Below are 11,996 nucleotides of genomic sequence, written 5' to 3'. Positions count from 1 at the left end.
AATATAATATAAATTTCTCATTTTATAAACAAATAAAATTAAAAAAAACTCTAAAATTCTCTATATCTCTAAAGCATGAAGTGTGCTATGCATGCTAGAAATGAAAGCTCAATACTAGTTTTGAATAACTACTTTAACCTTCCTTCATCCAAATATGCAAACTTTAAAGTGATTTTGAGCTTAAATGGCTTACAAATAAAAAAAATCTACCATAAAAAGACCACATATATCTAGTCCACAAAATGAAATAAGCTACTGATGAAACATGAGAGTATAAAGTTAGTAACCTTTAGAACCTGAAGAATCGATGGAGGAATGGAAGAAATCTTGTGATCACCAGTGATGAGGAAGAAGAGAGGCTAGGCGATGAAGCAAGAATACTGAGCTCGAAGTGGCTCGGGCTCGGGGAGGAACAAGGGTATATAGGAGGGGATCCTTTAGTCTCGGTTGTAGACAGAAACCAGGACTAAAGGTCCCTTTCTAGTCCCTGGACAGATCCTCCAGCCGGGAGTAGGCTTTTACTCCCGGTTGGAGGGACAAACCGAGAGTAAAAGTGAACCTTTAGTCCCGGTTAGTAGATCCAACCGGGACTAAAGGTCCCCTCCAGCAAAAGCCTGGCAGTAGTAGCCATTGGATAGGGACCTTTAGTCCCAATTGGAGCTACCAACTGGGACTAAAGGTTTCTCTAGTCCCGAGCGCAAAAAATACCGGGACTACAGCCAAATTTCGAAGTGGATCAAAGGTCGTTTCTCTACTAGTGGGAGAGAGGGTGCCTTGTGTAACAATCCAGGTATTTGTCCCTAGTTAAGCAGTGGGTTTGATCTCCAACATGACAAGTTAATTGGTAATCAAGAGCTCTAGTTCAAACTTGTAAGTGATGACAAAGGTGTTGAGATCAACTCCCTGAGAATGAGCCCCAACTTAAACTTGGACAACACACATTTGCTGCTATGTCGACCCCTTTTTAGAGGTATGCCTAAGTAATGTTAAAAGTGCCCCTTCATGTGCCTCACATCCATTTCCATCTACATTGACTATTGGAAAAGTTTCATGAAGTTTGGAGCCAAAAAGTCACATGAAATGATAAGTTACATTTTTGCTTAAATTGCTTCATTAAGCAAATGGAAACATGGGATGTCAACCAAACCTTGCAACCTTGCTCAAACAACTCTAATTGAGCTCATGAACAAAAGCTATGAAGGGTTCATGTTGAGCAAATGCCCAGAAAATGCTTCAATGGATCAAAAAGGATGATTTAAGCATATTTAAGATGTTGTTTTGACCAAAGTAGAACTATAAGTTATGTACTTGTTCGGATGTTTGACCTTAAATAAAAGTTGTAGTCCATGTTATGTAGAACGAACTTTGTTTTTGGACCAATAGCTAGATCATCTTGTAAGCAAGTCAAACAGAGGCTTGAAGATTGAAGTAGCTGCTATCTTAGGCTCCCAGAAATTTTTCTAAGTCCCTGAAGTGACAGCAACAAGTTAACTTCTTTGCGACATTTTATCATCCAAATTCATGTGGTAGCTCAATTGGATTCCTTAAAATGAGTTGAAGTACCTTTCATGGTGAAAACAATAAATTAAGTCTCATCAAATTTGGGGTTCATTTGGATCTTCAAAAATAGTTTCCAAAACAGCAAAAGTTTACTTTGTCACTTAACTGACATTGACATGTCGGCATTCCGCGTTCTCCAAATTTTGTTAAACACCTTGATTTGGTACCAAAATAAAAGTTGGAGTATACATGGTGGAGAAAAGCATGTAAAAAGATGCCACTCGTTTGACTTCGTTTTGACCATCAATTTGGATTTTTGTTTGTCGCTGTTAATACGTTGACACTGTCAATTTGGAGCTTATTGCATCGCTAATGGAGAGCTCTAATTGACTGGCATCCTAAATAGGGGTTGAAGAGCATCAGGAGAGGAACAACTTTGCTTCAAAGACTATAGCCCAGTGTGGCCCGTAAGCAGCCCTAACATGGCCTCCAAAATAGGATGAATCACGTCGGCCACCTGTTCGACCTCGTGCCCATGTGTCTTCCATGCACTGGACGTGCCCCCACCATGGTTGACGTGCGTCCCACCTCCTCTGCCAGCGCCGCTGTAGATGGGGAGAGCCCGAGTGCACTCCTCCCCATCCCTCACTCGCCTCTCCACTCTCCCAGGCGCTGCTCTCCCTCTCCTTCGCCTTTGCTCACGCGCACGGTCGCCATGGCTACCATTACCAAGCCGACCAAGCTCCCACGCGCTCCTCCGCGCATCTGTAACATCCTAATGGGCCAAAGTGGGCCCAATTAAATTTCAGTATGGGCGGTGACACTGTAGCAGAACATGGGCCGGTTACTGTACCATCCGAACTTCGGGTTACTTAGACCGAGCACTGCTCATCCGAAAATGGTCCGACCGGTTTCGGAGGTACTGTTCACGGGTTACTGTAGCACCGCGGAAAAAACACTGCACAACCCGTTAGTACCATACTGGAAACTCTGAATTCGCCGGATCAACTTAAATACCAGGGCCAGGGACGCGTAGTAAACTTCGGTTAACCGTTTTGAACGAAGCGAGGACGAAAGTTCAAGCGGGTTGCTACGCGGGTGGGACCACTCCTAGGAAGAGTGGGCCTAGGCCATGTATGTCGGGACTGGTCGTTACAGCATCCCCTTAGCTTTTAACATTAACCCCATCACCCTCACCGTTGCATGCCATGCCTCCCTAGCCCCTTTCCTAGTGCCACCGCCACTCCAAAGCTGAAGCCGCCGAGCAGCCGGCCTCCTACCGCCATATGGCGCCGTAGCCAAGCCTCTACGAGCCATCTTTGGTCCAAACACGAGCCCCATGGCCGCACGCTGGTCCTACGGCCCCGCAGCGCCCCTCCCTCGCCTCCAATGACACTCCTTATGGTCGGAGTCGACCGACAGAGGCCGTCCTCTGCTCTGTGCGACGTGGAAGGAGAAGGGAAGGATCTCACGCGTATTTAGAAACTTTTGGAGGGTTCAAAATGTAGACCTCATGACTCACATGAATAGTGCTGCAAGACTGTGGGTAATTCTAGAAAAGTTCAGGGTCTCTGATGCAAAGTTGTTTTTCCTTTATGCATTTAATTTGGTTGAAACTTTGAAAAATCATAATAAATTGTAGAAAAATTCTAAAATAGCAAATGAGGACTTTTTGGAATACTTGTGAGTAGATATACACAGTAGAGTCATAATATGATACTAGCAGGGAACCCCGCGCTTCGCGCGGGCAATAGTGGAGGGAAAAGATTTGTATTGAGGCGTAAAAAAAAAACAGGGTGTTGCTGTTCCTTAATGGGTTGAACACTGTTCATAGTACCCCGTTACTGTTTATTTAAAAAAACGTTAGTGTTTATCTTCGAACCCGGTACTGTTTATAAAAACCCGTTACTGTTCATCCGATAGTTGACTGTGCCGGTAACAGTGGTTTGTGAGAGAGATCGGAGATCTGAGATTGCACGCTCTTTATACTATAGTATAGATGTGTTAGTAGAAAGTTTCTGATGTTTTTATTTATTCTTGCAAAGTGTTTTTAGAAATCCTTTTAAGTTGGTTAGATGCATATCTTGAATTATAGAAGTCCAAAAATTGTGATTCTAGTTATGTTAGTCTTGTGATGACACTCTCTAGCTAAGAAAAATGTTAAACATGCTAGTTGTGTACTGTTTTTATCATGTTTTGATTTAATCTTGTTAAATAGGCGATTTTAGCTTGTTTTGCTTGTCATTTTCATATCTAAAGTTGTGGTGCTTCAATTGCTGTAAATTTTTTATGGTAGGCTATTGATACTATATGTGTATTGTGGTAAAAATTTCATGTTAATTAGATGTAGTATGATTGATTTAACTTGTTTATTGCTTGATAAATGGTTTTAAATAAGTTATAATTTTTATGTAGGTGTAAAAATGGAAAATGTGATTCCACTACCTTTGTATGATGTTGTGCTACCATAATAACATATAATATGTCTATGTGTTTATAGAAAATGATGATCTTTAGATTTATCTTGCTTTTACATGTTTTCTTGCAATAGCAATTTGTATTTTTCATAGTAATTAAATTATAAAACCTAAGCATATGAAATTTGTGCAGTAATCATGTTTGATCATCATCTTCCTCTCATAAAAATATTAGCCCCAAACTAGTTCTTCTCATATAGCACTAAAAATAGCATATATATTGCATTATATACATAAAGGATGAAAGTTTGCTAATAGATCTATGTAGTTATTGTCCTATGATGCTTCTCGTAGCTATTAGTGTGTGCTATGATTATTTGAATATGGTCACAAGCTATTTAGAGTAGCATGTATGTCAAGAACATGTTAGTTTATAGCAACTAAATAAGAGATGAATGTGGTATGCCTTAGTTGTCTAGACTGCAGGTACAATTTTAGTTGTGCAATTAGCTTTGTGATGCAAATGATGTTTTCTGTGAATATGGTGAATATCAAAGTTGTAGGTAACTTCATAATATAGCTTGTGTTCAATTTTCATGACCATAGGCCTGATAATTTAGGAGCTATAGATTTTATAATTTCCCTATCAGGTTTTGCATGCTCTCTATACAGATATGAATGATTATGTTGTTTGACTTAGCTAAGCTTTGAATCATGTCTTGGAGATAATATAAAAAGTGTAGTGCTTTTCATGAACTTTTAAAATTGTTAAAGATCACCCCTTTTGGTGTAGTGCAAGGAGGAGATGCAAGTTTCTTGTCGGACATTCTTCTCAATGGAGGAGATGGTACCGTTGCTGGTTTAGACGAGTTGAGCATTGGACTCACTCAAGACACTCAAGGTCAGGACGAAGTGCAAGCTATCAAGAATACAAAGGGAACGAAGAGGACCAAAAATTTTCATTGGAAGGAGGATGAAATTATATGCTCAGGCTGGCTGAATGTAAGCAAAGATCCCATTGTTGGTGCCAATCAATCTCGTTCATCTTTTTGGGGTAGAGTTCATGCTTTTTTTGAGAAGCACAAGAAAAGTACAGCTGTGAGGACTGAGAGTTCCATCATGCATAGGTGGCTGACAATTCAGTACCAAGTAAACAAGTTTTGTGCATGCTATGAAGCAATTCTACGAAGGAATCAAAGTGGGTTCACTATTGAAGACAAGGTACAAAATCATGTGGTGTTTTATTTTAGTTGTGATTATTTGTGAATGACATATACACTGACAATTTCTTGTACAGATTAACGAAGCAAAGAAGTTGTATATTGAATGGGACAAAGACAACAAATCATTTGGCCTTCTACATTGCTACACCATATTGAAGGGAGAAGACAAGTGGAAAGCGAAGATGATAGAACTGGCCGAGATTGAGAAAGAGAAGCAAGCCAACAAGAAGAAACAGAAGCCTTCGAGTAAGGTGTCAAGGCCGAGAGATGATGAAGTCAATAGTGAGGATCATGTCATACAAGTTGATTCTGAGTCTCCGGAACCAAGGAAAAGGTCAGAAGGAATAAAAAAGGCAAAAGAAAATTTGAGGCGTGGAGGTGGCGAGGCTTGCATGGAGGCTTTGGGAAAGATGATGGAGGAGAAGAAAGCCTTGGATATGCAAAAGGAGAAGGCCAAAGAGGAGAGGTTCATGGCTACATTAGAGTTAGAGAAGGCGACATTTGAGCTAGAGAAGAAACGGGTGGCAACCGAAGAAAAAAAAGCAGAAGCCGAAGAAAAAAAAGCAAAAGCGAAGCTAATGAAGGAAGAGAAAGAAATTATGTTAGCGGACATGTCCTCCCTCAATCCGATCCAGCGTGAATGGCTTGCGAAGATGCAACAGCAGATTGTCGAGAGGATGCGCGAAAATTAAGTTTAGTTCAAGTTCGGGTTATATCAATTTTAGTTAAAGTTCTTGTTTAGTTCCAATTATGAAACCTTCATTTCAGTTTATGTATCCTTAATTTCAGTTGAATTTTAGTTATCATGAATTCTTGGCCGGCAAATCTAATGGATGTGATAAAAACTGCTGGTACTACTGTTTTGACAAGACCGAGAGATGCTTGATGCAGATCGGATGACAAAGTTGAATTTTGGAACCATGATGATAAACGGATAGCATTCCACTTAATTAAAACAAGCTAATATAAATCTCGATGAGTTCAAACAGATAGTATTCCACTTAATTAAAACAAGCTGATATGAAGCAAAAATAAAACGAAATAATATCTAATATAAATCTGGATGATGGTTCCACAAGTGCTCGATGAGGTCTTCTTTCAGCTGATCATGTGTTTCCTTGTTTCTGATCTTCCGGTGCGCATCAATGTATTCATCAAGTGTTCGAGTAGCTCGTCCATGAGCAGGTTCAACATTATTTCCACCATAATCAAAACGCTCGTTAGGGTCGACCACGAATCCTTCATCTTCCACAATCATGTTATGCATGATCACACAAGCTCTCATAATCTGAGATATTGTATCTTTGTCCCAAATGTGAACGGGACCTCGAACAATAGCAAACCTAGCTTGAAGAACCCCAAAAGCTCTTTCGACCATTTTCCTAGCTGCTTCTTGCGCTTTGGCAAAATATTGCCTCTTGTTCCCTTGAGGAAGACTGATCGACTTGACTAAAGTAGCCCATGTGGGGTATATGTAGGGATGAAAACGGTACGGATATTTTCCGACCGTATTCGAAACCGAATCTGTTTAGAGGGGTTGAGATCTGTCTGTATCCGAATCCGGATATCCAACATCCGATACCGTATCCGTATCCGAATACTCAAATCGCATATTTATGATGTCGATATCCAATCATATCCTATCCGACATAGTTGACACTATCCGTATTCGAATCCGAATCCAGACAGAAATATGAAAACAAATGTAATATCGGTGATATCCGTCCGTATCCGATCCGTTTTCATCCCTAGGTATATGCCATCAGCTAGGTAGTAGCCCATTGTGTAATCATGGCCGTTAATGGAATAGTTAACTTGTGGAGCTCTACCTTCTGCCAAGTTATCAAACAAAGGTGACCTATGCAGAACATTGATGTCATTATGAGACCCGGGCATTCCAAAGAAGGCATGCCATATCCAAAGGTCGTTCGAAGCAACTGCCTCCAAAATGATGGTGGGCTGCTCCACATGCCCCTTGTACTGACCCTGCTTATCGTACGGACAGTTCTTCCAAGCCCAATGCATACAATCGATAGAACCTAACATGCCGGGAAAACCTTTTTGCTCACCGATTGCAAGTAAGCATGTTGTGTCCGCCTCAGTGGGATATCTGAGATACTGTTCTCCAAAGATTTCATCCACTGCAACAACAAACCTCCGTAGGCTCTCAAATGCAGTACTTTCGCCAATGCGAATGTACTCATCTGTGACATCAGCGGGAACCCCATAGGTGATCGCAGCAGTGATTTTTTGGAAGCAACTCAACCCAAGTACATTTGTCGCGTCCCTTTTCTGCACAAAGTAATCATCGTGTGCTTCAACGGCGTTCATTATGCGTAGGAAAAGCTCCCTAGACATCCTGTACCTGGAAAAAAATAAATTTTACAAACTCCAGTAATATTTAAACACAGATAACAAGTCAATCCGGAGTGAAAGAACACCAACCTTCGACGGAATAATTCAGGGCCATATGTTGGATTCACTGCCAAATAATCTTGAAACATCCTCTCATGGCCGCCTTTTCTGTCACGGTAAATCATTCTAGGACCTAGGACAGAGCCACCGTGTTTTTTTTCATTGGCAAAAGTATCAACAATTGCAGCAGTCCCTAATATCAAACAATCCTCGTCATCGGATGATGAATCATCCAATTGCGTTCGAAGAAGGGATCTCTTCCTAGACATGATTCCTGAACGACAAATATATCCTAAATCAAAACCCCAATTCACAATAACTGAAAATAAGAACTAGGTTGCTGCAATAAACAAATCATAACTAAAACTCTCCATAATTCGTTGATGCAATATTATTTTTTGGCTACATTTTTTTTCATACGCTAACATCTGAAAAAAAAAATCAAAAACAGTAACCTGAACATATTGATTGGAATCTGAACATGTAGACAGCAGCCTGAACAAACTCAATGTAATTTTTGAAAAAATCAAACTCAATGTATTCATCTAGGCATATTCATGATACTGAACAAATACGGAGGAGGCTGGGAACAAATAACTTGAACGAGATGCTGGGAACGAGATGCTACGAACCAACTTGGAGCACTCTGGGAACGAGATACTGACCTGCGTACGATGGAGACACGGCGGAATCAAAGATCGGCACAGCACGGCGGCCAGGAGATGGAGACCACGGCGCAGCACCACGTCCAGGAGATGGAGACCGGCGTAGGATGGCGGCCAGCAGATGGAGATCGCCGCGATGAAGCAGCGACGCACGACGGCCACGAGATCTCGGCACCGAGCATATGAAGAGACACGGGCGCGGTCCAGGCCGAGCGTCGCGACAGTTGAACGGTTGAAGGATGTGGGCCTCCTTTTCTATTTTACCAAGCCCAAATGCCAAACCATTGGAGATACAAGATTATTTCACTTGCCATTTGTTTTAGCCACTTGCCAAAACCCAAGATTTGGCAAGTGCAATTTAGCAAACCATTGGAGATGCTCTTAGTGTCCCTCAATAGTTTTGTTAGCATCTGTTTGCGCACGGAGACACCTAAAAACCATGAACTTGAATTCCTCTTAATAATACAATATTTTAAATTCAAATCCAAATGATAAAACAATTTAAATCCTCAATATTACTTCATTTGCCACGTCATGTCTCATGGATAATTGGAGGGTCGCCGATCATCAATTACTTAAGCTCTAATGCTTAAAACCTTCTCAAATACTTCGTCATTCATGTTAGTCCTTTGATTGTGTGTCATTGATCCACCAAAAACCCACGACGAGGTTAGATGCACTCTTAAGATATCATCTCTTGGTGGTTCTCGTCCGTAGCAGGAGAGGCATGGAAGACAAAACTGAGTGGCGTCACAGGTGGCAGTGGAAATGACGAGCATGAGGGGATGTACCATGACCTTCTACTTCGAGAGAAATATTGGCGCACAGGTGCGAGTTTTGCTCTTGCTGGGAGACAACGCGGGAACCGAACATGCTCCCAAGCGATGGAGTCACTCCCTCACCATAAACCCACAACATGTGCTTCGGTTGTTGCATGTACCTCTTGTCAGATGACACCTGCGCTTCCTCTATATGCATCTTTGATAGGCTACACGACCACCTATCGTCTATGACATGGACACTCTATGAGGACGTAAAGGATGGAGCAGCATGCAACCATATTGTGTTGGTAAAGATCTAAGAGGGAGAGAAAGTAAGCTGTCAATGACACGCGAAGCTCATTACCTCATATAAAACTATGACACACGAAAGACATCTCAAAAATTCATCTCGACTATTTTATGGTTGAGGGTAGAAAATTAGTTAGGGGATATAATTGAGGGATATTAAACAAGAAAATTTCCATACTAAACCACCTCCAAAATAATCGAGGTATGAGATTAGCATGATATTAAACCATCTCATAGCTGACAGGTGAAATGGACTTTTATCTCAATACAATTGTATTGTACTCACTCCATACTAAAAAATGAAGTCGTTTTGGATAAGGCTTGGGTCAAACAATGGGAATATAAATCATGAATAACTTTTAAGTTGTTGAGTTTGAAATATGAAAACCATATGTATAGATTTGTCTTGAAAAATACTTTCACAAAAATTTACATATATCACTTTTTGATAAATATCTTTATAAAAATAAGTAGTCAAAGTTATGCTTTGAAGACCGTATCGCTGTCCAAAACGACTTCATTTTTTAGTATGGAGGGAGTATATATATAAGTTGGGGTATGTACCCCTAGGGCTAAACAAAAAGCTCGCTGAGGTGGCTCATTTTTAAAATGCTCCAATTGAATTCATTTTTAAATGAAAATGACTTGATTTTTGAATGATTATCGATCTCGGCTGTCGGCTCGGCTCGGCTCATTAGTCTTGTCTCGTTAAGCTCGCTTTGAAGTTGAGTCTTAATTAATTTAGGAGATTGATAAATAAGATTATGCCAATTTTAAAAAAGCCCGAAAAAATACAATTGCCTCGTTATAAGCCCATCACTGTAATGGAGCTCATCACTGCAATGAATACGTAATTTTTTTTTGAACGCAATGCAATGAATATGTAACTAGTCCATCACACGCGTCCTTGCGCACGTCGGTTATCCAACCAAAGATGCAGCGCAGGATTGAAAGCCTTTTTTATTCGGAAATCAGGTAAGAAACACTGAAACTAACAAGACAATGCATTACCTTAAATCGATAAGCTAATATTTTTTTTCTCAATGCAAGCTAAGAAATAGTGTTTCTGTTGAAACATTGGTGAGAGTCATAGTAATCTTAGGCTGTGTATGTGCTAATCAGATAGAAATCAGGAATAGAAATGATGCTCTGATCTTACTACCTCTACTAAATCTGGAGTTAGTCATTGGAAGTTGGAAAACTGAAAATTAACCAACATTTTAAATTCCAATGAACTAAGAGTAAATAGAGGGTATTATATAAGTCAATGGTACACGCATTGATCAATCAGCTAATTAAATTCATAACTTAGTGAACTTAAACATTAGTTTTTACCATCCTAACTAATGCATCTTGCATCTCAGGTTTCACTCTATTAATAAATGAGAATAAAGGCAACCATAGAAGCAATTTAGAATTGTTCACTCTATTTCAAGTACACACCTTCATAGTAGCTTCTCAAATGAAGAGCTCATCAAATAGAAAGTGTTAGGCCTAAACACAATAGGGTCACCTTGCCCAAATAGCACTGTAGCTCAGTGACCATCAGCATCATAAAATGGACCTAATTGTTTCTTACATTTGCTAGAGGATACATATGTACAATTTTAAGATGGCTAGTAATAAACATGAATGGGGACATTTTCTGTATTGCTTTCGTCTCCGAGACTTCATGTAACTAAATCAAATGAATTTAATTCTCATAGACACGTAAAAACAATCGGAAACTTGTACTGGATTTTACTAAGCACTAACTATTCATGGGCATATTCAGATTGCTAAGCCTCATTAATCTCTACTGTTTTACTTCAACTAAACTACTGCCGTAACCCCCATTGCTTCTAAAAGAAGCAAGCTTCACTATAACATCATTATATAAGAGGACTATTCTAAGGAAGCATCATACCTTTTATGGAGCAGGACTGCACGAAACATTAGTGTTTACACACCAGACTGTAAGAAATAAAGCTAAAACCAGACGATATTAGATTCAGTAGGGCAAACACCGAACATGCAAAAATTAAGAACTAAATACAATTCATCTTGAATCAGGAGATAAGAGAATCTACAACGAAATAATAAAGGATAAAAGAAATCATCCATTTGGTCTCCAACCTGATGGTATAGAGAAGTCTGTACTGCACAAGCAAGCAGAGAAGTCACAGAAAACAGACCAAAATGCAAACTCTAAAGTTAGCCCAATCCCTCTCCTTTGTTCAGTGGCCCAAGAATTAAACCTTACAATGGCATAAGAAATAATCAAGGTCAGTGCATACACCATGAGCAACAATGCAGGTTTATTTAGCAAAGGTTAACTAAGGAACAGGTCTATTTGTTTCTTTGGATTATATTATAGAAGCACAACACCAATCGTGGCACAATAGACCATACCATTTGTGTCTAAGCAATCAAAGACGTATCTCAGTATTTCTTCCTGCAAAGCACACCAAAATGAAGGAAAAATTAAATCCATACGTTCTAGGTTATCATGTTTCCAAGAAGAATTACACAACTGAAGTGGCTGGGTTAAACAAGAACTCACCATCTATTGTCCTAACTGACTCTCCTTGCTGCCACTATTTCTTCATCTGCTTTCCTGTGCAACAACAAGAACTCACAAGACCAAAAAGAAAAGCGGGGTCACATGCAAATACCTGGAACATGTATGGTCAGTTTTCGATAGACAACAATAAGCACAAAGGAAAT

The 11,996-nt window shown here is 40.0% G+C and overlaps 2 protein-coding genes across 2 annotated transcripts; one reads left to right on the top strand and one right to left on the bottom strand.

Annotated features, from left to right (window-relative positions):
- Positions 1-4,458: 4,458 nt before the first annotated feature.
- On the top strand, positions 4,459-5,950 carry LOC136503379 (glutathione S-transferase T3-like). The gene is made up of 3 exons (XM_066498472.1): positions 4,459-4,480; positions 4,711-5,138; positions 5,215-5,950. The coding sequence occupies exons 1-3, from the start codon at positions 4,459-4,461 to the stop codon at positions 5,830-5,832; spliced, it is 1,068 nt and encodes a 355-aa protein (XP_066354569.1). The 3' UTR covers positions 5,833-5,950.
- A 192-nt stretch (positions 5,951-6,142) lies between these two features.
- On the bottom strand, positions 6,143-8,569 carry LOC136505834 (protein ALP1-like). Its single transcript, XM_066500975.1, has 4 exons — positions 8,221-8,569; positions 7,586-7,829; positions 6,899-7,505; positions 6,143-6,614 (listed from the first exon to the last, which is right to left on the bottom strand). The coding sequence occupies exons 2-4, from the start codon at positions 7,822-7,824 to the stop codon at positions 6,189-6,191; spliced, it is 1,272 nt and encodes a 423-aa protein (XP_066357072.1). The 5' UTR covers positions 7,825-7,829; positions 8,221-8,569; the 3' UTR covers positions 6,143-6,188.
- Positions 8,570-11,996: the final 3,427 nt, after the last annotated feature.

This window comes from Miscanthus floridulus, chromosome 14, assembly GCF_019320115.1.
Source record: "Miscanthus floridulus cultivar M001 chromosome 14, ASM1932011v1, whole genome shotgun sequence".
Classification (NCBI taxonomy): Eukaryota; Viridiplantae; Streptophyta; class Magnoliopsida; order Poales; family Poaceae; genus Miscanthus; species Miscanthus floridulus.
Note: the sequence above shows the minus strand (reverse complement) of the source record. Positions and strands in the feature narration are given on the sequence as shown.

Excerpts from the sequence above, each read along its gene's own strand:
- LOC136503379 (XM_066498472.1), top strand. The coding sequence starts at position 4,459 with ATGGTGAATATCAAAGTTGTAG. Across the intron at positions 4,481-4,710 it reads GGTGAATATCAAAGTTGTAG|TGCAAGGAGGAGATGCAAGT; the intron begins GTAACTTCATAA and ends CTTTTGGTGTAG. Across the intron at positions 5,139-5,214 it reads GGTTCACTATTGAAGACAAG|ATTAACGAAGCAAAGAAGTT; the intron begins GTACAAAATCAT and ends TTTCTTGTACAG.
- LOC136505834 (XM_066500975.1), bottom strand. The coding sequence starts at position 7,824 with ATGTCTAGGAAGAGATCCCTTCTTCGAACGCAATTGGATGATTCATCA. Across the intron at positions 7,506-7,585 it reads CCTGAATTATTCCGTCGAAG|GTACAGGATGTCTAGGGAGC; the intron begins GTTGGTGTTCTT and ends ATTTTTTTCCAG. Across the intron at positions 6,615-6,898 it reads GCTACTACCTAGCTGATGGC|ATATACCCCACATGGGCTAC; the intron begins ATATACCTAGGG and ends TTTCATCCCTAC.